The 23982-nt window shown below is 42.4% G+C and overlaps 1 protein-coding gene across 2 annotated transcripts in view; it reads left to right on the top strand.

Moving 5' to 3' along the window:
- Nucleotides 1-23982, top strand: part of zdhhc8b (zDHHC palmitoyltransferase 8b) — an 80362-nt gene that overhangs the window by 46914 nt on the left and 9466 nt on the right. For both annotated transcript variants that reach the window (XM_072434097.1, XM_072434096.1), the window contains exon 2: nt 19846-19967. In XM_072434097.1, the coding sequence (XP_072290198.1) occupies nt 19846-19967 (122 nt within the window). The remainder of the gene's footprint in view (nt 1-19845; nt 19968-23982) is intronic.

Genomic DNA, 23982 nt, shown 5'->3' with positions numbered 1-23982 from the left:
TCTCGAAAATAATTTAATCATAATCCATTTTTATCATAATCAATGGAAAATGGAAACTTTCCTCAGAAATAAAATGGTATGTGGTAAATGTATGTGAAATAAGGTATGAATGCCACTGTAAAATCAACTATACAAGCGCTTCGTGTTGCTGTGAACGGTGTCATGCGCGTTCGGCCACACAGTTTTACCGTAGACCGGTCAGACATATTTACTGACCCTCCCACCCTCTGTCTGCGCCCCCTTTGTTCTCCGGGACACTGGTGGGGTTCTGCCCAATGCTGCCAGCCTATTTCACAGAAAGGAGGCTTTGTCTCGGCCTGTCTGAGAGCGTCAATGTGTGTCTTTGTTCCCCGAGAAGCTTGTACAACATGAAGTCTTGTATGTGTTAGGATTTGGACGTGAACACTTCGATACTGTAATACTCAGATCTAGTGTTTCCAACTGAGGAGAGCTTTGAGTGGAGAATTTCACATCCATCCCGGCCCTACTGTGAAGCAGCTATATTTTCTTTCTGTGTGGGAGTACACTGATGTATATGCAATATTGGCATTGGTATTCTGATAGCGACGCAGTAGAATATATCTCAGGGCTGTATAATCTATTGCATTTTTCAAAAGGCGGAGTGCTTCAGGCTAATGTATGACTCGAACTGTAGTATCTGCACTGAAGGTTTCAGTATTTTCAAGAAGTGCTGCAGTTTAGTGCATACAAAAATTCACATTTTAGAACAACAAATGATACCAATTTTGATAACACATCATCATGATCATAAAAAACACTGTAATTTGCAGAGCTAAATAAAAATGACAAAGAAGCAGTGAAGAGCGCTCCGTGGATCTCGGAGGATGTAGATGATCCCAGTGAGATCATTGTTTGATTTGTAAGCAGTATGGTGAAATAGATATAAACAGTGAAATCGTACGTATTATTTCATTCCCATTGTCTTAACACACATGACTATTCCTCAAGTTCATAACCAGCTTCACAAAATCAAACTCTGAATGACAAAATACAAAAAAACAGATGGATAAAAACATTTGTTACATTTAGATGTATTTTTGAAGAGTATATCAAATTGGAAATACTTCATTATTCAGTTATTATTTTTGTTCTTATGATAATATTTTGACCTGAATTATCACAATTAGCGATTAACTGAATAATCTTTACCCTGTTAAACACTAGATTATAGTCATGTTTAATTTGACTATATGGTTTGTACTAGTTCTGATAAATACTTGTCTACAACAATCCAGAAAAGATTACATATCGTCCTGTTTGTGTGATTTCTTTCCCAATATTGATACCTTTTACCTACTGCAGTCTAAGTCATTCTCATCATACTTCCATATCTTCGGATGAGATCGGGAAACATGACCTCAAAAACAGCATGGAATAAACATGTACTTGTGCTTGTTTGGAGCTGTAATGAGAGCGTTTGAACACATCCTCCCAGCTGAGTAGAAAAACCCCTTTTGACAATATACAATTAAGATTTGTGCAGATGAGAAGGAGCCACCGATCAGAGAAAAGCGGCCTGAAGATGGCTGGGAGATTGTCTGGGCGTAGTTTCCGATAGGACCAAGTGTGAGTCTGGTGTTTGGGGAGGTTTAGCACCTGCCTCGGCTCCGCGCTCGTGATGGATGAAGATGAAACAACTGGGAAGCGGCGAGGAGAAGGAGGTGGAGACTTGAAGGGCGTTTTGTCCTTTTGCCAAACGCTAGTCTGTTCAACACATTCTAACAACATGGTGGCATGAAGCAGGGAGTGTAGTAGTTTAAACATGTTCATACTTTTTCACTTATACGTCATACAATTTATGTTTTCTCAAGTCTAAATATCTTCTCCAGTTGTATGTATTTTAGTATTTTTCTTTTGTTTTTAAGCGACTTTCTTGCTTCTCGGGCTGCAGTTCACTAAAGAATTGTTTTGATCGACAAAACACGAGGCTTGTGCAGCGATTAGTCAACTTATAGGAATGAGAAATGGAGCTGGCAAAGATCAGACCAAATATCTGACCCAAACCACACTCGCATGACCACAAACTCACAGTAGTCCATTTATTTATGCAGAAAAGTACATGCAAAACAAAGTATTTACATGTAAAAAAAGACATTGAGAGGAAAATAAACTCACAATTTACCCCTAAACTCTTACAATCCCAGTTCAGCAATTAGTCGATTTAATAAAAGACCCATCAACTGATTTATCGAATTAAGGCTGAAGACTACTTGCTTCATAGCTGTGCAAAGTATTGATACAAATCTAATGAACTGTGCCAAATCGCCCACCTCTACGCTTAAGACACTTCACTGAGAGTAGTTTTAGTTACGTACTCAAGCTTAATGTAAATATAGTTGATTAACTGATATCGTATTGTATTGGTAGGATCTAGAGTTCCTAAGGACTACGGTTTTTGACGGTGGACATTCTTTGCTGTGGACATTCTTAATAACAAATCACTTTCAAACATAACTGTACCTCATCTAAAAGCTAACATCTAGTCAGAATAGACATGTCAAGGTTATTCAGGCCACAAACTAATCATAGGAACTAAAAATTGTCGTAGTTTCAGTTCAATCTATTCGCCAAACGCTACATGTAAAGTACTTTTTAACCAGGCTGTTTATGTGACAATATTATTACTTTTTTTGTATTCAGAAAGTTTGATTTCATGACACCATCTCACAACATTAAAAGTTGATAACGAGACATCGTTGGCGTAGATGAGATTAGATTTAGATTAAAAAGTACTAAAATGAAAATAATTGTGAATAAAATGAAGAATGCACTCTACACATCATCTGGTCAGTTATTTAGACTCATCGATTAATTGCCCGCCCGGAGTAAATATGGCATGAAAACGACAACGGGTGGCACATTTTCAGTCACGTGTTCTTGGCCAGTCACCCGTGCGGCCCATGTGGATAATAAACAGGTTTCACAGAATAAATTGCCGCGATCAAAATGACAATAAAGTGCTGACACAGTCTTTGATTTAAAAATGCAAGCCGGATTAGCTTAGCTCAGTTTCTTGTTTCTTGTCGGAGGCTGGAGCCCATCAGTCGACTGAAGTGTTCATCAATCAGCCTAATGCACAGGGGCCCGGGCTGGTACGCACGCTGGCAGAGACGGATGGCACTGGACTCGACTGGCAATAAACCAACCTCGAGACATATTATTGACACATACAAAACGCCGCTCTGAGTGGATTGGGATGCAAAAACCGTTAACCAATGTCCTTGAATTCCCAACTGATAAAGCGATGGTTATTGGTGACGAGCTGCAGTTGCACAATTAAGAATGACGATTGTGTCAAAATCATGTTTAAAAGCCAAGTATATATTAGTCTCTTTAGTGTAGGACAATGACAGAGACATGATGGATGCAATTACTATTTTTAGACATTGAATATAAGAAAGACTTTTTTGTGGATATGATAATAACAGACGTAGTAAACAAATTGAAACGGTTGGTTCTTGTCAGTTTGGAGGTCACGCAAAGGGACTTAGACACGTTAGTTCATGCTGCCTCAAGCTAAATTTAAAGGAGTGAATTGGTTTCTTGGTCATCCCCGTGGCTACTGCAGATCGCTAAAGCCGGTTGCACTCAAGAGGATTTTAAAATCGTCTGCGACTTTAAGACGTGACGCAAGGTATGTCGGACATAAAGGACATTTTGCAACGATTATTTGTCTCACTCACATGAAGCAAAGCCACACCTCACGCACTAGCAGATTTCAGGAAAGATTAGTTACAAGCTGAGGACAAGCGTCACGATATAAACAAATACACGCCTTTCCATGCGCTCTCATATTTAGAGTGAAAATACAACAAAAAGACTAAATGTGTGTGAAATGAACCTGCTTATAAATGACGAGGAGACGCTGGAGGAGTACTGAGGAGTAACACACTGTAGCCCTGGGGAAGACTGAAAAAGTTTGCACTAAATCCGTGTTCATTTCTTAAGTTCTAAAGAGTCATCACTAGGCAACAGACTGGCTCTGTCTGGCTGCTCTGATTGGTTGAGTTAAAGATGGTGGAACCCAACAATTTGTGGTTTGCGGGCTGTGGAATAAAAATTTGGCAAAAAATCCTCTCGTGCGCAGACGGCTTCAGACTCATAGTTGATGACATCCACTGTGTGTAGTCCAGACAATAAACTATTTCAAACCATTTTAATACCGAAAAGGCTTGATACCAATTTTAGTATCACAATGTATTTGCCTGTTCTGATAAAGACCGTTCTAAAACTATTCACGAAACGTCCAAATTTGTTTTTTCAGTATCGATACTTGTTAAAATAGTATCTCAATACAAGGTTAATATTAATTAGTATGTAGATATTGTTGTTTTTTTCCTCTGACAACCCTAATCCACACAATTAGATATTAGGCTAGCTTTTTAGTTTTCTGTAGTTTTTAGGTCATGCATGATGCCATAGGGAACAATAACATGCACAATATTAAACCTGCCTTTCAAACCTTTATAATCCCAGAGTTCACACTATAAATCAGCCAAGTCTAAATTTAGAAAACTCAATATAGATAACCATTTTTTCAGTCACTCGCAGGACGTTGGTTAATGGCAGATTTCTTACTGACAAAGCCACCGTGTCGTTTGAAATAATGTGTCCTCATCATGACCATATTACTCAATGGAGCCATGAAAGGGAAAAGTCTTAATCCCTAATCTTATGGTTTTTCATGCGCAACTCATTATTTATTGGGGTTTTTCATTTTGTGCAGAGCAAAAGGGTCAAAAGGTTCCTTAATAGTATAAAAAGAAAAGACCCTCATTAAGGTGCTGATGGTAACTATTGAATCTCATCTCATCAATGTCACATAACCTACTGCCCCTTTGTGACTGTGAGTTAATATTACTTTGACTCATTACCAATACCATTTTAAATGGCATAAACTTTAAACGACATTAACGCATCGTTACAGGACTCAGAAAGGGCCCATGCGACGTGCCGTCTCGCCAGGAGCCCTTCTCAGAACAATGAGACGTTGTTGAGCTCTGCGCTTGGCGTTTGTGGGATTTCTATCTTACGATTGTCTTCCTTTTATGGTGCGTGGGTCCCATGAGCAGTGCACGGCCGCAGACGGCGAAGGAGGGTTTGTGTGGGGCATAATCTTCAAAGTAACCTCAGTGCGTAACAGAGAAACCCTGGTTCACCGCAGATGTCCAGATGTGCCTCCATATGAGCTAAGATATGGTTAAAAGTACACTATGTAACTTTAAGAGTGGGGGATCTGCAACCTGCCTAAGGATATTCACGTCAATCAAACAGAAATGAAATGAAAACATGTCGTATAAGTATCATCTTATATTCTTATTTGATAGTTTACAACATACGTTTTTTTCATTCTTACTGTAATCAGCTCTTTTTGCACTTTTTTATTTTATTTATTTACTGTATTAACTTAATATTCAAATGTTGCATATTCAAAACAACAACATTCACGATATTATCTAAATTTCGATGTATTGCCCACCTCGATTCCACAATATAGCATTCAACCATTCTTTTTGTGAGCAGAGTTGAATTGCTGTAACATGGAACTTGGGCCCAGTTTAGATCTTGCTTTGTCCTGGGTGAAAGTGAAAGTCTGAAGTATGGACATTTAAGATCTTGGGATTAGACTCGAGCGTTTGGATGAGAGGAGCTGATATAATGAGTTCATCAAGTCCTTTCTTTCAAATTAATTATAATGTTTCTGATTTGTATTAATACTGTAGTTGTATCATGCGCTTCCTTCCCTTCTGATCCCCATAGGAATTAGCTGGAGGGGCTGTTATGTAAAAGTAGGGTTTAAATCAGGCAAAAGGAAGCAAACACATGAATACACACACACACACACACACACATATACATACACACACACACACACACACACACATATACATACACACACACACACATATACATACACACACACACACACACACACACACACACATATACACACACACACATATACATACACACACACACACACACACACATATACATACACACACACACACACACACACACACACATATACATACACACACACACACATATACACACACACACATATACATACACACACACACACACACACACACACACACACACACACACACATATACATACATACACACACACACACACACACATATACATACACACACACACACACACGCAAAGATGTATTGATGTTTAAATGTGTGCTCTGACTTAAAAGTGAACCAAGTTTAACAGCAAATGTAGAGCTTCAAAGGAACCTGTTAGTAATGGCTGTAGGGAGATTTAAGGACACAAAGCAAGAACACAGAGTTATTGAGCTTACATGGCATGGACCTCACTTATTACACTGAACACTGAAGTCCAAACACGTACATTTTGAGAGCTCATACTTTCTTTGATTGGTTAAATCCACTCAAAGCATGACAGAGACACAATAGATGAAGTGGGCGACGTAGTGTGTCTGAGTTTGACTTCAAACAGAACTTATTGTCAGAGGGATCAGCTCACAATTCTGTTGGAGCTGGAACACAATTTCGATTTGATCACGATTCACGTCTTTAAAACCAGCTGTCACTCACTCACAGCTTTACAGAGTCAGTAACATGGCTGAGCTCCCGATTGGATTTGAAACACGGCGTCGCCCCGCCCTGCCTGAACGTTTCACACCAAACCCAAAGTTGGCGCTTCAATCCACTCTATCCGCAGCATTCTTGCACTGTGTCCTTGGGCAAGACATTTCACAGAGCATGAGTGAATGTAAAATGCAGGGAATTGTTTTGTGATCGTAGATGCGGGTCTTTCCTCCTTTTGTTTACGGTGGTACTTTTCATTACTTCGGTGCTTCAGTTGCTGCGTGTGTTGCTGTTTATGCCACGGCCAAGGCTCCCCTGCTCCCCTGTGTTTGTCCAGTCCACGGTTTCCTGTAGGAAGTGTAGCCTGACCTCCCCGCTGTGGCCGGAGCAGCTCTCAGATGGTGCATGCAGATAATAACATTGGAGTGCTGTTGTCGTGGGTCATTGTGTGGTTTTATTAAGGTCAGAATTCTTTCGCCGCTCTCTCGTGTGTGTGTGTGTGTGTGTGTGTTTCGTCTGCTGTATTTTAGGGCGGAGATCACGTTTCAGCCCGGTTCCTCTTGTCCCGCTCCCTGCGCCGTCGTTCTTTTGGAGTGCTGAGTCCACACCAGGTGGGCCCTTTGCATGGGCTTAAAATAAATGTACATTTTCTCAAGTGCACTGAGGCCATTGAGAGGTGACGGACATGCTAAACTCCTCAATACAAGGCATGAGCAGTGTGTGAGTCTGTAACAGGTGTACACATTCCCTGGGGAGTTAGATTTTTTAAGGCATTGACGAGGGAAGTAAATATCAATACCTTCATCACTGCATCTGCCTGGGGGAAATTTGAGTTAAGTTTAAGTTTTAAATTGGTTTGCCTGTGTTTTCCCAATGTTTTCGTCCAAGACTCTAATTTAACATCGCAGTTGAACCCATATATCGTGTTGACATTTATATCTGAAGTATTTGGTGGATTCTAAACATATTTTTAGGCTTAAAAAATCTATTAAATGGGTTCTTGAAGTTAGAAGTGAGAAATGTTTAAACTTGGATCACATCAAAGCAGCGTTAAATATGTTTCTCCCAGTGTGTGTTTCCTTTGAAATGGACTAGTCACAGATCAAACGCCTACATGTGCTTATGGAAGTGAATATTTCCATTTGTATACACATAAATTAAAGGGTTGTAAAGCTCAACGACTCATGCCTGCAAATTGTCACGCCATAATCCATTGAATCCATGAATTCCCTGACACGCTGATGAATCTCCGACAGATCATCAACTCAAACTAATGTGGCTTTGATGAGAAATATTTTGCTTTGAAACGCGGCTTAGAGTGACAAACATGTTATGATCAAGAGTCAGGAAAAAAACACGATTTGCTGCCTTTTTTTTTTTTAGACCGTAATCTCGACGTGACACACCGCCCACAACCAGCATGGACGCTCCCTGTGGGAAACTGGAGTCCGGCGCAGAGCCATGGGTCAGCAAAAATAAATGATCCAAAGACAGTGAGGCTTAGCTAGACAAGTATAGTAAATAACTCTGGGTATTTTGACCACAGTAACGAGGGGCGGCTTTGGGGGGTGCAACTGCTGCTCGTGTGTGTATATGCCCAGTCAGAAATATGTCCGCCTATGAAACCCAACCTGCTTGTAGACTTTGGGAGAATCTGAGCGGCTGCATTTAGCTAACGTGGCCCACGGAGACAGTTGCCGGGGAGGGAGAGTCGTGTCGGGCCGGGGTTGGCTGGGCCTTTGTCACATTCCTGGCCACTCTTTTGCTGATCCCGGAGCAGAGATGTGGACACTGTCGACTCCTCAAGAGTTATGGCTGCAGCAGGGCATAGGCTGGGTTGTTCTGTCTGGAAGCAACCAAGCACTTCTGTCTCACAACTGTATCGAATTTATCCTTTTTAGCTTCTTCGGAAAGTGTACTTTCTTTGTGATTTATGTATTTTGATTGTTTCCGGACACTCCAAATAGTATTTTATTCTAAATGGATGCGTGATCTGTCAAGAGAGACTATATTTGTTTGAGATAATCCAGAAAATGCAGTTTAAAAGCAATATCCAAAGTGAAATATGAAACTAGGGCTGCAAGATGTGTTACTATCAAATCGAAATCACAATTTGAAAAGTCTCGAATATAAAATTGCAATAATCTCAATTCTTTACGTAGCATAAATACCTCTGTAAACAACAAGATATCCAGTCTAATTATGAATAAAACTTGCTAAACCTGCAGTTTAAACCTTTACAAACACGTTCCGAAATGCTTGTACACTTTAGCAACTTAAATTTGATTCCTCTCCCAAATATTAACGACCGTGAATGAGTTTAAAATGTGAAAAGAATCCTTAAAGATAAATCAAAATCAGAAAAATTGCACATTTCAAACTCGTTCAGCCCTTGCCAAAACTGACAGACTAATACTGCTGTCATTTTTATTTTCAAATGTGTGCTACTTTGAACTTGAAATTACAAAACTGATTGTCTTGAGGCACAAATCTCAGAAAATCAAACAAAAACCCAAGGCACACTCCGTTTTAGAACATTTCAGAAGCCTGTATTCCATCTTGGCTATTAAAAACCTTTATCGGCCAACAAGTGAAGCAACTGAAGGAGTGACTTATTTTTTAATTGTCTAATTTTCTACAACTAGATCCAGTATCTCGAAAATTTGTCCCTGTCCAAAGAATATCTGTCTCGAATTGGAATAGTGTATGAACTCACGCATCGCATCTCGTGGTATTCATTTTTGCTGCTTTGAGGTTGACATAAAGATGTTAAATTTAAAGAAATGACGCATTTTACTTCCCCCTATAATCATCCAAAGGGCATTAAAGGTACATACAGTGTAATAATCAGTACACATCACTCCTGCCTCTCATTTGACCTGTATTGAACTTGCCGTGCCTCCAGCGAGAGCGCCTGCTGCTGCTGCTGCTGCTGCTGCTGCTGCTGCTGCTGCTGCTGCTGCTGCTGCTGCTGCTGCTGCTGCTGCTGCTGCTGCTGCTGCTGCTGCTGCTGCTGCTGCTGCTGCTGCTGCTGCTGCTGCTGCTGCTGCCGCCGCCGTCTGTGTACTGAATACTAACTGCACCCACTGGGACGGCTGTATTTGCAGTAGAGATCGTCCCGTGTCAGAGGAGGGCAGAGTGAGGGAAGGCTGCATCGTACTGTAAGGCACCTGGCTGTGTATGACTGAAGGATCAATTTAATGTCATCTTTTGTCGAGATGTTTGTCATTATGTAGAGGACGATGACCATTAGGGATGTCAAGATTATTAGGTGAAACGGCCTTTTCTTGAGAGAGAGATTATTGGTTATATCCATCCATCTTCTTCTGCTTATCCGGGGCCGGGTCTGGGGTGGCAATCTAAGCAGGCTCCCAGACTTCCTCCTCCCCAGACACTTCCTCCAACTCCTCCGGGGGGATCCCGAGGCATTCCCAGGCCAGCCTCCAGCGTGACCTGGTTCTTCCAAGGGGCCTCTTCCTGGTGGGACATTACCAAAACACCTCCCCAGGGAGGCGCCCAAGAGACATGCGGAACAGATGCCCGAGCCACCTCAGCTCGAGGAGCAGCGGCTCTACTCCGAGCTCCTCCCGTGTGACTGAGCTCCTCACCTTATCTCTAAGGGAGGCCCGGCCACACAGCGGAGGAAACTCTTTTCGACCACTTGTATCCACGATCTTGTCCTTTGGGTCATTACCCAAAGCTCATGACCATAGGTGAGGGCAGGAACGTAGAGTGACCGGTAAATCGAGAGCTTTGCCTTTCGACTCAGCTCCTTCTTCACCACAACGGTCCGATGCAGCGACCGCATCACTGCAGACGCTGCACCGATGTGGTCGCTGCATCGGACTGTTTTGAATTGATTATATTGTTTATGGAATGAAAATTACTGCATAAAGTGTTGATTAAACATTTTACGTGAAAAATATAGTTTTTTTTTGTTTATTAGTTTTTAAAGCAGAGATCATGTGTAAACACATTCATCTAATTTAAGAAAATATGCTTTAGCTAAATCTCATTTCCATCTGTAGTCCCGGGGCAGGTTTGCAAACACAATTAAAAAGCATTCAAATTACTATCAATTTACAATGAAACAACAGTCTTATTTAAAATAATCACATTCAACAATAAAATGACTGTACACTACATTAGAATTGACCATAAAGACCGACATTACCTATTCTACTATACTATGTACTATGTACTATGTACTATGTACTATGTGCAGTTATATAATCAGTGCAGACGGTGCATTTTGCAAGAAATCACTCAAATCAAGAGAGTTTAAACTCTGGAGCTTGTTCCATTCTTTAATGTCTAATTAAATGAGAAGTCTGTCTCCAAAGGCTGAGCTGAGTTTGGAGAGTCTCTCCCTGAAGCTACTTTTTAAATACCGGTAAATAAAAGAAGAAATGGAGAATTTTATCACTGGGTCTCCCTGCAGCTATAAATGTCCAAATAAAAGTGTGAAGTGATATTTCTGTACATTTTGTAACTTTAAAGTCATTTCACAATTGTCTGATACTGAAACCTTAACTAATAGTTATAGCCCTCTTCTAGCATATTTATCGTCAACTTTGTTGAAAACATTGTTTTCTTTGATGTTGAAAACATTGTTTTCTTTGATGGCTGTTCAGACTTTAGCCTGAGCCCACCAATACCACCTCTCCTCTCTCTCCCCTCACTCTCCCTCCTCTCTCCTCTCTCTCCCTCTTCTCTTTCTCCTCCCTCTCACTCCTCTCTCTCCTCTCTCCCCTCTCTCTTCACTCTCCCCTCTCTTTCCTCTTTCCTCTCTTCCCTCTCTCTTCACTCTCCCCTCTCTTTCCTCTCCCCTCTCTCTCCTCTCTTTCCTCTCCCCTCTCTCTGCACCTCTCTCTGCTCCTCTCTCTCCCCTCTCTTTCCTCTCCCCTCTCTCCCCTCTCTTTCCTCTCCCCTCTCTTTCCTCTCCCCTCTCTCCCCTCTCTCTTCACTCTCCCCTCTCTTTCCTCTTTCCTCTCTCCCTTCTCTCTTCACTCTCCCCTCTCTTTCCTCTCCCCTCTCTCTCCTCTCTTTCCTCTCCCCTCTCTCTGCACCTCTCTCTGCTCCTCTCTCTCCCCTCTCTTTCCTCTCCCCTCTCTTTCCTCTCCCCTCTCTTTCCTCTCCCCTCTCTCCCCTCTCTTTCCTCTCCCCTCTCTCCCCTCTCTTTCCTCTCTTCACTCTCCCCTCTCTCTGCTCCTCTCTCTGCTCCTCTCTCTGCTCCTCTCTCTGCTCCTCTCTCTCCTCTTGCTCCCCTCTCTCTCCCCTCTCTCTCCTCTCACAGTCACTCAAAAGCTCAATAGGAGACACTTCAAAGAGCTCCTCTCTCTCCCTCTTTTCTCCTGCTTTCATCCTGAAGCAAATGAAGGGCGAGTCAATTTGTGTAGTCAAATTGCTGTGGGATTCATAAGGAGCTCGTATGAGGTGGCTTCGATGAAACGGATACAGAGCTTGTTAAGAGCCTAGACGTGCCAAAAGATCAGTCCTTAAAACGCTGCGTAAATCTGTCCATCCAGAGGCTACTTTATAGATTACATCACTTCGGCTCAGACTTAATCAACACACACATTCATTTATTTAATGGAGATCTTTTGCATAAGCAACGTGAATGATGTAGCTATTTCATGGTTTTCATCAGTATTTGCAATATATATATTTTTTTTATTTTGTAGAAAAAGATTCAGTTGTAGTCATCTGGACTCTACAATACGTTTTGACTCTCATCCAAGAGTCATTCTCAATCTGCGAATCAAGATATAAGATATAAGATATTCCTTTATTGAAATTTCCCCATGTGGGACAATAAAGGAATATCTTATATCTTATATCTTGAACTCAGATATTTATGCTACACTGGGTAGGCCCTGCCCACCTGGCAGGATCTCCTGATGAAAAGGTGTTATTAGTTTCACCAGAAACTAAATAACACCTCTAAAGCATCTTTCTTTACTATCAGTCCTTTAATTGGCTCTCAGCCTCCTATTGTAACATGACTTATTCTCTCTCCTCCCTGAGTGCCAGATTAGCATCCGAATGCTCTGAGCGTTTACTTCTCCAGGGATGCAAAATTCCATCATAAACAACCAGAAGGTTGAATCTTAACCCCCCGGTCCTATTTAATGATGGCCTTTATTATCTTCTTATATAAAGATTATAACAAAGATTGCCTCTTTAACTCCTTTTTCAAACCATCTTTTTCCCTGCTTAGAATCTTAGAATTTTTCTACAATTTAACACTCCTGGACGAATGAGGGATTACACCAACAATAAATAAATAATAATTTTTTAAGTTTTAAACTTTTTTTTTGTGCGTTGGCCTTTTCAGGTTGTTATTTAGTATAAGTCTATTTTTGTCTTGTTTAGTAAATTCTCAACGAGCTCTTCTGCTTCAATTTGTATTTATTTGCACGGTTCTGTCTGAGTTTGGCTTGTGGCGCAACAGAGGGAGCGGTGACCAGACTCACTCTTTGTAAAGTGTGTGTTCTAGATCTCGGGAAGTTATTTTTATTTTTATGGTATGGTGTAAACAGCTTGAGAACCACAGGAATAAGCTTTTAGTTTAAACTTTTCTGTAATCCATCCATCCATCCATCCATCTTCTGCCGCTTTATCCGGGGCCGGGTCGCGGGGGCAGCAGTCTGAGCAGGGACTCCCAGACTTCCTTCTCCCCAGACACTTCCTCTAACTCCTCCGGGGGGATCCCGAGGCGTTCCCAGGCCAGCCGAGAGACATAGTCTCTCCAGCGTGTCCTGGGTCTTCCCCGGGGCCTCTTCCCGGTGGGACATGCCTGAAACACCTCCCGAGGGAGGCGTCCAGGAGGCATCCGGAACAGATGCCCGAGCCACCTCAGCTGGCTCCTCTCGACGTGGAGGAGCAGCGGCTCTACTCCGAGCTCCCCCCGTGTGGCCGAGCTCCTCACCTTATCTCTAAGGGAGCGCCCAGCCACCCGGCGGAGGAAACTCATTTCGACCGCTTGTATCCGCGATCTTGTTCTTTCGGTCACTACCCAAAGCTCATGACCATAGGTGAGGGTAGGAACGTAGACCGACCGGTAAATAGAGAGCTTTGCCTTTCGGCTCAGCTCCCTCTTTACCACAACGGTCCGATGCAGCGACTGCATCACTGCAGCCGCTGCACCGATCCGCCTGTCGATCTCACGCTCCATCCTTCCCTCACTCGTGAACAAGACCCCGAGATACTTGAACTCCTCCACTTGGGGCAAGGACACCCCACCCACCTGGAGAGGGCAAGCCACCTTTTTCCGGTCGAGAACCATGGCCTCGGATTTGGAGGTGCTGATTCTCATCCCAGCCGCTTCACACTCGGCTGCAAACCGTCCCAGTGCATGTTGCAGGTCCGGGTTTGATGGAGCCATCAGGACAACATCGTCTGCAAACAGCAGAGATGAGATCCTGTGGTCCCCAAACCGGACCCCCTCCGACCCCTGACTGCGCCTAGAAATTCTGTCCATAAAAATTATGAACAGAACCGGTGACACAGGGCAGCCCTGGCGGAGTCCAACATGCACTGGGAACAGGTCTGACTTACTGCCGGCAATGCGAACACAGCTCCTGCTCCGGTCATACAGGGACCGGACAGCCCTGAGCAAAGGGCCCCGGACCCCGTACTCCCGGAGCACCCCCCAAAGGACACCCCGAGGGACACGGTCAAAAGCCTTCTCCAGATCCACAAAGCACATGTGGACTGGTTGGGCAAACTCCCATGAACCCTCGAGCACCCGATGGAGGGTATAGAGCTGGTCCAGTGTTCCACGACCGGGACGAAAACCACTCTGCTCCTCCTGAATCCGAGGTTCGACTATCGGTCGGATTCTCCTCTCCAGTACCTTGGAATAGACCTTACCCGGGAGGCTGAGGAGTGTGATCCCTCTGTAGTTGGAACACACCCTCCGGTCCCCCTTCTTGAACAGAGGGACCACCACCCCGGTCTGCCAGTCCAGAGGCACGGTCCCCGAACGCCACGCGATGTTGCAGAGACGTGTCAACCAAGACAGTCCTACAACATCCAGATACTTTAGGTACTCAGGGCGGATCTCATCCACCCCCGGAGCCCTGCCACCGAGGAGTTTGCGGACAACCTCAGTGACTTCAGCTTGGGTGATGGATGAGCCAGCCTCCGAGTCCCCGGTCTCTACTTCCTCTTCAGAAGACGTGACTGAGGGATTAAGGAGATCCTCAAAGTATTCCTTCCACCGTCCGACGACATCCCCAGTCGAGGTCAGCAGGCCTCCACCCGCACCGTAAACGGTGTTTGTGAGACACTGCTTCCCCTTCCTGAGGCGCCGGACGGTTTGCCAGAATTTCTTTGGTGCCGACCGATAGTCCTCCTCCATGGCCTCCCCGAACTCCTCCCAGGCCCGGGTTTTTGCCTCTGCGACAGCACGAGCCGCGGCTCGCTTGGCCTGCCGATACCCGTCGATGACCTCCGGAGACCTACAAGCCAGAGTGGCCTGATAGGCCTCCTTCTTTAGTCTGACGGCATCCCTTACTTCCGGTGTCCACCACCGGGTTCGGGGGTTGCCGCCACGACAGGCACCGGAGACCTTGCGACCACAGCTCCGAGCAGCCGCATCAACAATGGAGGCGGAGAACATGGTCCACTCGGACTCAATGTCCCCAGCCTCCCCCGGGACATGGGAGAAGCTCTCCCGGAGGTGCGAGTTGAATACCCTACTGACAGAGGGCTCCACTAGACGTTCCCAACAGACCCTCACAATGCGCTTGGGTCTGCCAAGTCTGTCCGGCTTCCTCCTCCGCCAGCGGATCCAACTCACCACCAGGTGGTGATCGGTTGACAACTCTGCCCCTCTCTTCACCCGAGTGTCCAAGACACGCGGCCGGAGGTCTGATGACACGACAACTAAGTCGATCATTGACCTCCGGCCTAGGGTGTCCTGGTGCCACGTGCACTGATGGACACCCTTGTGCTTGAACATGGTGTTCGTTATGGACAATCCGTGGCTAGCACAGAAGTCCAATAACTGAACACCGCTCGGGTTCAGATCGGGGAAGCCGTTCTTCCCGATCACCCCTCTCCAGGTGTCACTGTCATTGCCCACGTGGGCGTTGAAGTCCCCCAGTAGAACAACGGAGTCCCCGGTCGGTGCACTGTCCAGTACCCCTCCCAAGGACTCCAAGAAGGCCGGGTACTCTGCACTGCTGTTCGGCCCGTAGGCCGCCACAACAGTGAGAGACCTGTCCCCCACCCGAAGGCGGAGGGACGCGACCCTCTCGTTCACCGGGGTAAACTCCAACACGTGGCGGCTGAGCTGAGGGGCTATCAGCAAGCCCACACCAGCCCGCCGCCTCTCCCCGCGGGCAACACCAGAGAAGTGGAGCGTCCAGCCCCTCTCGAGGAGATGGGTTCCAGAGCCCAAACTGTGCGTGGAGGTGAGGCCGACTATATCTAGTCGGTATCGCTCAACCTCCCGCACAAGCTCAGGCTCTTTCCCCCCCAGCGAGGTGACATTCCATGTCCCCAGAGTTAGTCTCTGTGTCTGGAGATCTGGTCGCCGAGGCCCCTGCCGTCGACTGCCGCCCAGATCTCTCTGCACCGGCCCCTTATGGATCCTCCTGCGGGTGGTGGGCCCACGGGAGGGCGGCCCCACGTCGCTCTTTCGGGCTGTGCCCGGCCGGGCCCCGTGGGGTAAGACCCGGCCACCAGGCGCTCGCCATGGAGCACCCATCCCAGGCCTGGCTCCAGGATGGGGCCCCGGTGACGCTGATCCGGGCGTCGTGAACTGCCTTGATTGTGTCGTCGTCATAAGAGGCTTCTGAACCGATCTTTGTCTGACCCGTCACCTAGGACCTGTTTGCCTTGGGAGACCCTACCAGGGGCATGAAGCCCCCGACAACATAGCTCCCGGGATCATTCGGGCACTCAAACCCCTCCACCTCGTTAAGGTGTCGGTTCAAGGAGGAGCCTTGAACCGACACTTTTCTGTAAAATATATTAAAATGTGCGAAAACTTCAAAAGCCAGGGCATTGTTGAAGCTTGACATCTGTGTATCACAAAACTTTTGGCTTCTTGTATACATCAAAACGCGGTCTATAGTTTCAAATGCAATATTGGGAGTAATTGTGCTCACTCCTCCTCATATTGAGCTGATGTGGGTTAGAAACAGTCTGAAAACTACAGAGCAAATCTGAGATTGGTTTGCTTTATTCCTTGCTTTTCGCCTTTCCGCTCTCGGCCCGAAGATGAAATGAGATTTTCACTGCGTTATTGCTCTTCCTTGTGTCGTTTAGTGGTGACACCAGCACATTCGTGTTCGCACACTGCTATAAGAAGTGTTTTTGTAAGGGTTTAGGACAAGGAATCTGGGTGTAGTTGTTTTTGCAAAGACTTTTTGTCTCATTCAATGCATCTCTAGGAATAATACCTCGAATTTCAGAACGTTTTTCTACGGATGTCAAGATTATTCTGTTAATCAATAATCGTGATTAATCGGGGCACAGTGTAATGGTACAAACTATAAAATCATAATTGTGACCATTTTAGAATCAAAAATACATTATTTACTTTCAATTTACTCTGAAAAAGTAAACATGAATGTAAAAAACTTTCAAATCTGGCATATATTGAGTGTATTATTCATTTATTAAGTATTTTACTGTAGTTCGGTCTTGGTGTCATATTATAATCGTGATGTTTCTTCTCATAATAATCGTAATACACAAATTTGACATATTTAATCTTGTTCTACAAAGTTAAATATTTAGTTTTATCATCGGCACGATTTGAAAAGCAGTATTATATTGTGCCAACGTCGCTGAATGTCCCGCTTAATAATTTGACAAACAAAAACATAAAGTCTGTGGTTACACCTGCAGTTAAAGTGTCTCGTGAACAACGTTGTTAAGCTGTGGCTTGTTTGTAACTCCTCCTCCGTTAACCAGTGGATGTGGTTTAATCTTGGTTTCTCTCGGGCAATTTACCACCCACGCTGTCTGCTTCATCCCAAAATGGCGTCTTTGTCGTTTTTGCTCTTCATGTTTACAGTCAGGGCTGTCACTTTATCTCTGACAAACAACTGATCCTATTTTCTGTATTCATATTTCCAGATTTGAAGTTATTGCTATTGCGGGGACGTGCTTTCCAGTCCGCTTTATACTTCTAGCACACTTAAAATAAGCATAAAATAAGATAAAATGGCAAAAAATTATCAAAACAGAGTAAAATAATACATAAAAAAAAGGATAAAAACCAAACAAATCAAAATAAAAGACAACAGCTTTGAAATTATCTAGAAATGTGCCTCGAAATTAACATTAAAGCCGAATCAACCCAACAAACAGGAGCTAAAACATCATAAATGCAGCCACAGACAAAAGTAAGATTTGTTTATTTGTGTGACCGCAAGGGGGGGAATCAGTACACAAACCTAATCAATAGCATTGAAGTTGAGTAGAAAATCTTGACTTTCATGTTGTTTTATTCTTAGAAAATAATCCGTAGTGCAAAAGTATAAACAATCAAAAGCTGATTGATACTAAAACTTGTACTAAAACTAGATACTCATTTGAACAAGTATTGATTGAAAATAAAATCACAAACAGGACAAATGTTGGCCCTTTCTGAACAGTTTTATAATGAGCTTTCTCAGAACTAGAACAAGATAATATAGTTTAACAAAGACGGTACTAATATTTTGAGTTGAAAATTAGTCGACTGTCTAAAATCTTGACCTGAAAAAATACTATATTATGTTTCATTCAGATATCACAAAACTGATATAGAGAATTGAGTATATTCTTTAGTATTGAAATAAAGTTTGAATTGTTGGTATAGTGATTCTTCAGCCATAACTGCAAACACACACACGCACACACACACAATACATGGGACCCATATACTTCTGCTACTATTGTCACTACTACAACTACAAACTATTACTGAGCCAGTGTTGAGATGTGATTAAACTGTGAGAGAAGTCGTAACGAGGTTTCAGTTTTCTTCAGTGCTCGTCTCTCTGCTTCATTTTTAAACATTTTCTATCTCTAAACTCGGTCTCACCTCCGTTGTTCAGAGTGTGGCTGTTTTAGAGGCCGTCACGTTGCTGTTAACGCCTCTGTCTGTCTCTACTCTTTAAGCTTCTGAATAATTCAATGAAGCAAAGAGGGATGTGGACACGAGGAGACGATCGCACAGCTCCAGCACCTGGATACTGCTGCTCGGGAACATGCTTTGAATATGGACATAAGTGGTATTAAAAGACTAGAAGGTTCTCCATTTGCTTTCATATGAGGACATCCTATAATATTGCAATATCTACAAGCATTATCATGTAAATTTACAGACTAGCATGTCGTAATAGTAATAGATTTTGAAGTGTGATATAGATGTCTATATAATATAAACTATAAGTAATGATATGGAAGCAAATATAAAAGCAGAATTATAGCCAAAAAAATATTCTCTATGTACTCTTTGTAAAAAAGAAAATTAATGAAATGTGAGGCCAAAATACTGATATATCGTGATACTAAATTTGGTGATACAGTACTTTGGGCTGCTGCTTTTGATCATTAAAACTGGTGTATGTCATTTTAAGTTTGTGCAGGTGGTGGTTTAACAAAGAAAAACATAGTTAAACTCTATTTGTTTTTTTAAAAATAGTCATGTATCAGTTATCTCATGCATCGCAATCTTCTCATATGGTATCGTGAGCCCGCGTGTTGTGAAACACTTGAAAAGACCTTTTATACCAAAGACAGTGTTATTTAATCAAAATGTCAAAAAGACAAGGGCTCAGTCAACAAAATTACGAGTCAAATTTTCATTTCTGTTGTTTATTGAGACGACTAATCCAAAAAATAATGGCTGACTAGTCGACTACAGAATAATCGTTAGTGACAGCCGTTTACATTATTGGATTATAAAAATTGAAGAATATATCCTTTTCCTGTACCACAGTTACTCGTTCATTGATAAACTCATTGATAAAGTCCATGTTGTGCCCATAGTAATCCTATAGGAGCCTGACACTGCTTCATGCTGTGGCTCTTGTGGGCAGCACAGCAGGTCGTGACATTTGGGTCCATTTGATCGAGTGTGATTCAGGTATTTTCAGCGCTTTCACTGGTGGTCACACTGCGTTATGACCACGTGATCGAGAAGGTCAGGCGTGACGCAAAGTGAAGCCGCGGGCTCGCTGAGCGGTCGGACAGAGAGATGTTTGGTACTATGGCTCTTCTCATTCCTGTTTGTCTCCATTCTTAGGTGCCCCTGGCTTGCCAAGGTAATCTCGCCCGCAGTGCCTCTCTACAATGGCGTGGTTTTCCTCTTCGTTTTGGCCAATTTCAGCATGGCAACCTTCATGGATCCTGGCGTGTACCCCCGAGGTTTGTACATTTACAATCATGTTTTTAATCACAGTTCCCAATGATTATGACAACTTCCATTTACAACCCAAAATTCATCAAGAGAAAAAATTGCTGCACACCTCCTCACTTGCAACATGTGAATTAATTGGGACATAAATAAGGTTTCAGCCCTGGGCTTTCATCGGGCAAATGGAAGATGAGCTCCAGGTTAAATAGCCCAACGTAAAGGTAAATGAATATTGAATCAAAATGTTTACAACCCATAAAATGAATATATTTCAGACTTTTATTAGTGTTTGCATATTGTTTTAATATGATACTATAAAGGAATAATTTACATATCTGAGATCCTGATCATAGAATAGTTAATGCTCTAGAACAGATCTATTCCACTTAAGGCCCGGGAGCCAGGTCAGGCCCACCAAACAATCTGATCCGGCCCCCACGACCCATGTCCCAAATAAATATATATTTTTAATGTTTCTAGTTTTCTGGTTACATTTTGAGGTGATTCCCCCACAACAGTTTAATACAGCAGATATTTTACCATTTTTGAAACAACTATATATGTGATATTTTGTGCGACCCCAAAATGATGTTATTAATCTTGACATGTCCTATCCAGAGGCCACGGCCCCCGAGAAATGTGGTCCTCAGGAAAATTAAGTTGAACATCCCTGCTCTAGAAGCTTTAAAGCATGGACTGTTTATTCTAGCGTTTCTTTGTGGAATTTCTCTGGATTGAAGTGCGTTTTGTTGTATTACTGGGTCCTCTTCAGGTAATACCAGTGTTGGCTGGACAATATTGATGAAAATAAATATCTCTGTAGGTTTCTATGTCAGTCTAATAGGAAAGTGTTAAAACATGTCTTTAAATGTATTAGTAGCGGTTTAAATATCAGACAAATGGGAAATATCTGTAAAAATTCATGACAAAACTGCAAAAATATTGCATTATACCCATTTAAAAGTACACCTCATTACTTTTTATCATTTTAATCAGCTCTTTTGGTAGATTTTTTATAAATGATAAACTCAATATATAAATTTTGCATATCTTCAAAACAACATTCACAATATTATCTACATTTCGATATATTGTCCACCTCTAGTCATACTTGGAGAACAGAGTAAACATATTTTCCCCGTCTGCCTCTAATCTCCAAAATATCTGAGTTCTGACACATCATTTAGATATTGAATATAGTATAGTTATATTTCAACTTTTTTTTGGTTTAATTTCACTTTTAAACGTTTAAAACTGAACTGAAAAACACAGAACTTTGAATGCGACACAGAGAGAAACACAAAACACAAACTAAGGCAGCAAAAGACATCCAAATAAGTTATGCCACACATTGTCCAACAGAAACCAAAGTTTGTCAAATTTGTCAATTTTCAAATGAAGTCTGAATGTCAGTTTTTCCATTTTTTTCTAATGCCGTCCAGTTTTTTATCGTTTGGCCGGTTTGTGTCGTCGTGGCTTTGTCCGCTGCTGCCAGAAATATCGTCATTCCATGTCCCGTAACGAGGGTTGTCAATTCTATGAACATTTCTGTCTCAGTAAACAATAAACATGTTATTTGGGGTGTAAGAATTAACTGTTGATTACATCTCGGTCGGTTGCACAGACAGATGTGAATCCTCAGTGAAACAGGGCCTTCACGGTTTACAACTCCATTACCTCAACGTTACAGCCCTTTAAAGTCTACATGCTCTTTCCGCTGGAGGTTATGTCCATATACTACGGTGGCTCAAGGGTTCCACCTCTTGTGCACTCACTCCAGGTTTGAGGCTTGGTTTTTACCCCATCTTCGATAATCAGTGCAGTGACTGACTTTCCCGTGGGAGGAGTGTAATATGTAAATGATCAGATGCACTTCGTCTGCCAACAAGTCGCTCTAAAACGAGTCGGTCGAGTGCACGTGTTTTCTGCCTCACCTGAAATGACTCTGATGCTTCTGTGGCTTAAGTTTATAGCAACCAGATACTCACATTCATTTACTACTATGCTATTACAAGGTGTCACAATACTAACACTTCAAACTGGAGCTCGATACAAAGGAAAAGGCTTGATACTGATTTTGATATCACACTGCCACAACTCTTTTTTTTAATATTATTGTACGTAATTTACAACACAAATAACAAACGTTTATATAAAATGAATGAATTGAGCTTGGTCTGGATGAACTTGACCCTTAAAACATTGTAAGAATTAAAGGAAGTAGCACACAAGTATCTTACTTCTTCCTACTCCTTTTTACACAAACTATGTACTAATAATTTAATGTGAATGAAAGAAATGCTTAACATAATGGGCTGGAATAAAATGAACTCAACTGAAAATAACCATGTGATCTTATACTTGTTCTGCTTTGGATCAAGATCATTCTAAAAAAATATTATGGAGAGATTCTAATACGTCCATTGTATGTATCTATACCTCCTCAAATTAGTATCTATATTTACTAGTCCTAGTATTGATTAGTATCTGGGTGTGTTTCGAGTACATACATTCATATAGATCACACATATTGCGTTGCACATTACTCAAAACTGACACATCAAGATACGAATTATAATAGAAAAATGGGGATTGTTTGCTCACTACCTTTGCAAAATAAAGTAGCACATTGTTCAAAATAGGCCACGGCTAAACTTATCTTACTTCAAAGTTAACAAAGCTGTCAAAATGCACAGTTGTGTCTGCAGCCATTTATTTTTACGATCCATTTGAAAGTCCTTCAACACGTTCGACTCAAAGCCTTTCCTGTTTTCCCCGAGCGTGTCTGTCCTCTGGCTCACTTAGTCCACAGCCGTCGTTATCGTTCGCTGGAATTATTTTCTCAGGTTTGAGCGTATTGTTTGAGTCGGGCCTTTGATCAGACGCAATGTTTTTTGTTCTGCATCTCCAAAGACAAAATAAAAATCCCCTCCAGAGGCAAGAAACTGCACTCGGAGTGTCTGAGTAAGAGACGGTTCGGTGTTTCGCCCGTGCCCACACCTGCTCTGACCCACTCGCACATGCCAGGGTAATCCAATCAAATTAAATCAAATCAAGGGAGATGAAACAAGCCTCTCAATAGGGAAAATTACTGTCTGCATTTAACATGTTTTGGGCCGCGCTATCATCACTAGACCTCTAACAATGTCAATTATACTGTAAAGGACGACACTGATTACAATTTCCATGTTGTGGAACAGTTGAACGTGATTTAACCAGTATACAGACGTGGTAAAAGTACTGAAGTTCACTACTCAAGTAAAAGTACAATTTCTTGTCAAAGTACTGCTGAAATGTATCATGTAAAGTAAAGTAAGGAGTAGAAGTAAAACGTGGCCAGACATTTTAATACTCGAGTAAAGTACAGATGTGTGAAGAATCTATTTAAGTACTGTAAACGTGCCACCTCTGCTCGTTTATCCGATTTAATTATATTAGTGACACTGACACTCTCAAAATTAAGATATTGTCGCTTATTATTATGTTTCCTTTCTTGAGTTCAAATTATCAGCAAATTATGTTTTTTTCATGTCAGAACTTATCACAAACAACAATGTCAAAATTCCTGTGGAAATTGCCTGCGCATTTGAATGTAGTTCTGTTTTAATCCTTCTTAAATGTCTTTTGCTTCGTGTAAATGTGTTTATGATGATGTGCAGCAATTTCAACTTGAGTAAATGTTAATAAAAACATTAAAATAAAGAGTACGGTTAATCCCTTTTCACTTATTATCTCAAAAAGACTAGCTCAATGTCATTTAAATGCCGATAGATGGTTAACCCAGAGGGGAATCTTGTTGCTGTGAACCGAGTAGGGCTGTAGTCGACTAAAGACATAAATCAATAATCTAAATCAATCAATAATTCAATCGACTAAAAGGAACGGCGGCGTGAAGCAGAAGCTCTCAAAACTTCATCTGACGTAAACTGCACTTACAAGACGACAAGTACACGGGAGTTCATACAAAAACAATATGTTATCAACAGAAAAGCTACTAGAAAACAGTGTATTCAAGCAAAAATAGAA

This window comes from Eucyclogobius newberryi, unplaced genomic scaffold (assembly GCF_026437365.1).
Source record: "Eucyclogobius newberryi isolate DKJ021-1_F unplaced genomic scaffold, fEucNew1.0.hap1 SCAF_6, whole genome shotgun sequence".
Classification (NCBI taxonomy): domain Eukaryota; kingdom Metazoa; phylum Chordata; class Actinopteri; order Gobiiformes; family Gobiidae; genus Eucyclogobius; species Eucyclogobius newberryi.
Note: the sequence above shows the minus strand (reverse complement) of the source record. Positions and strands in the feature narration are given on the sequence as shown.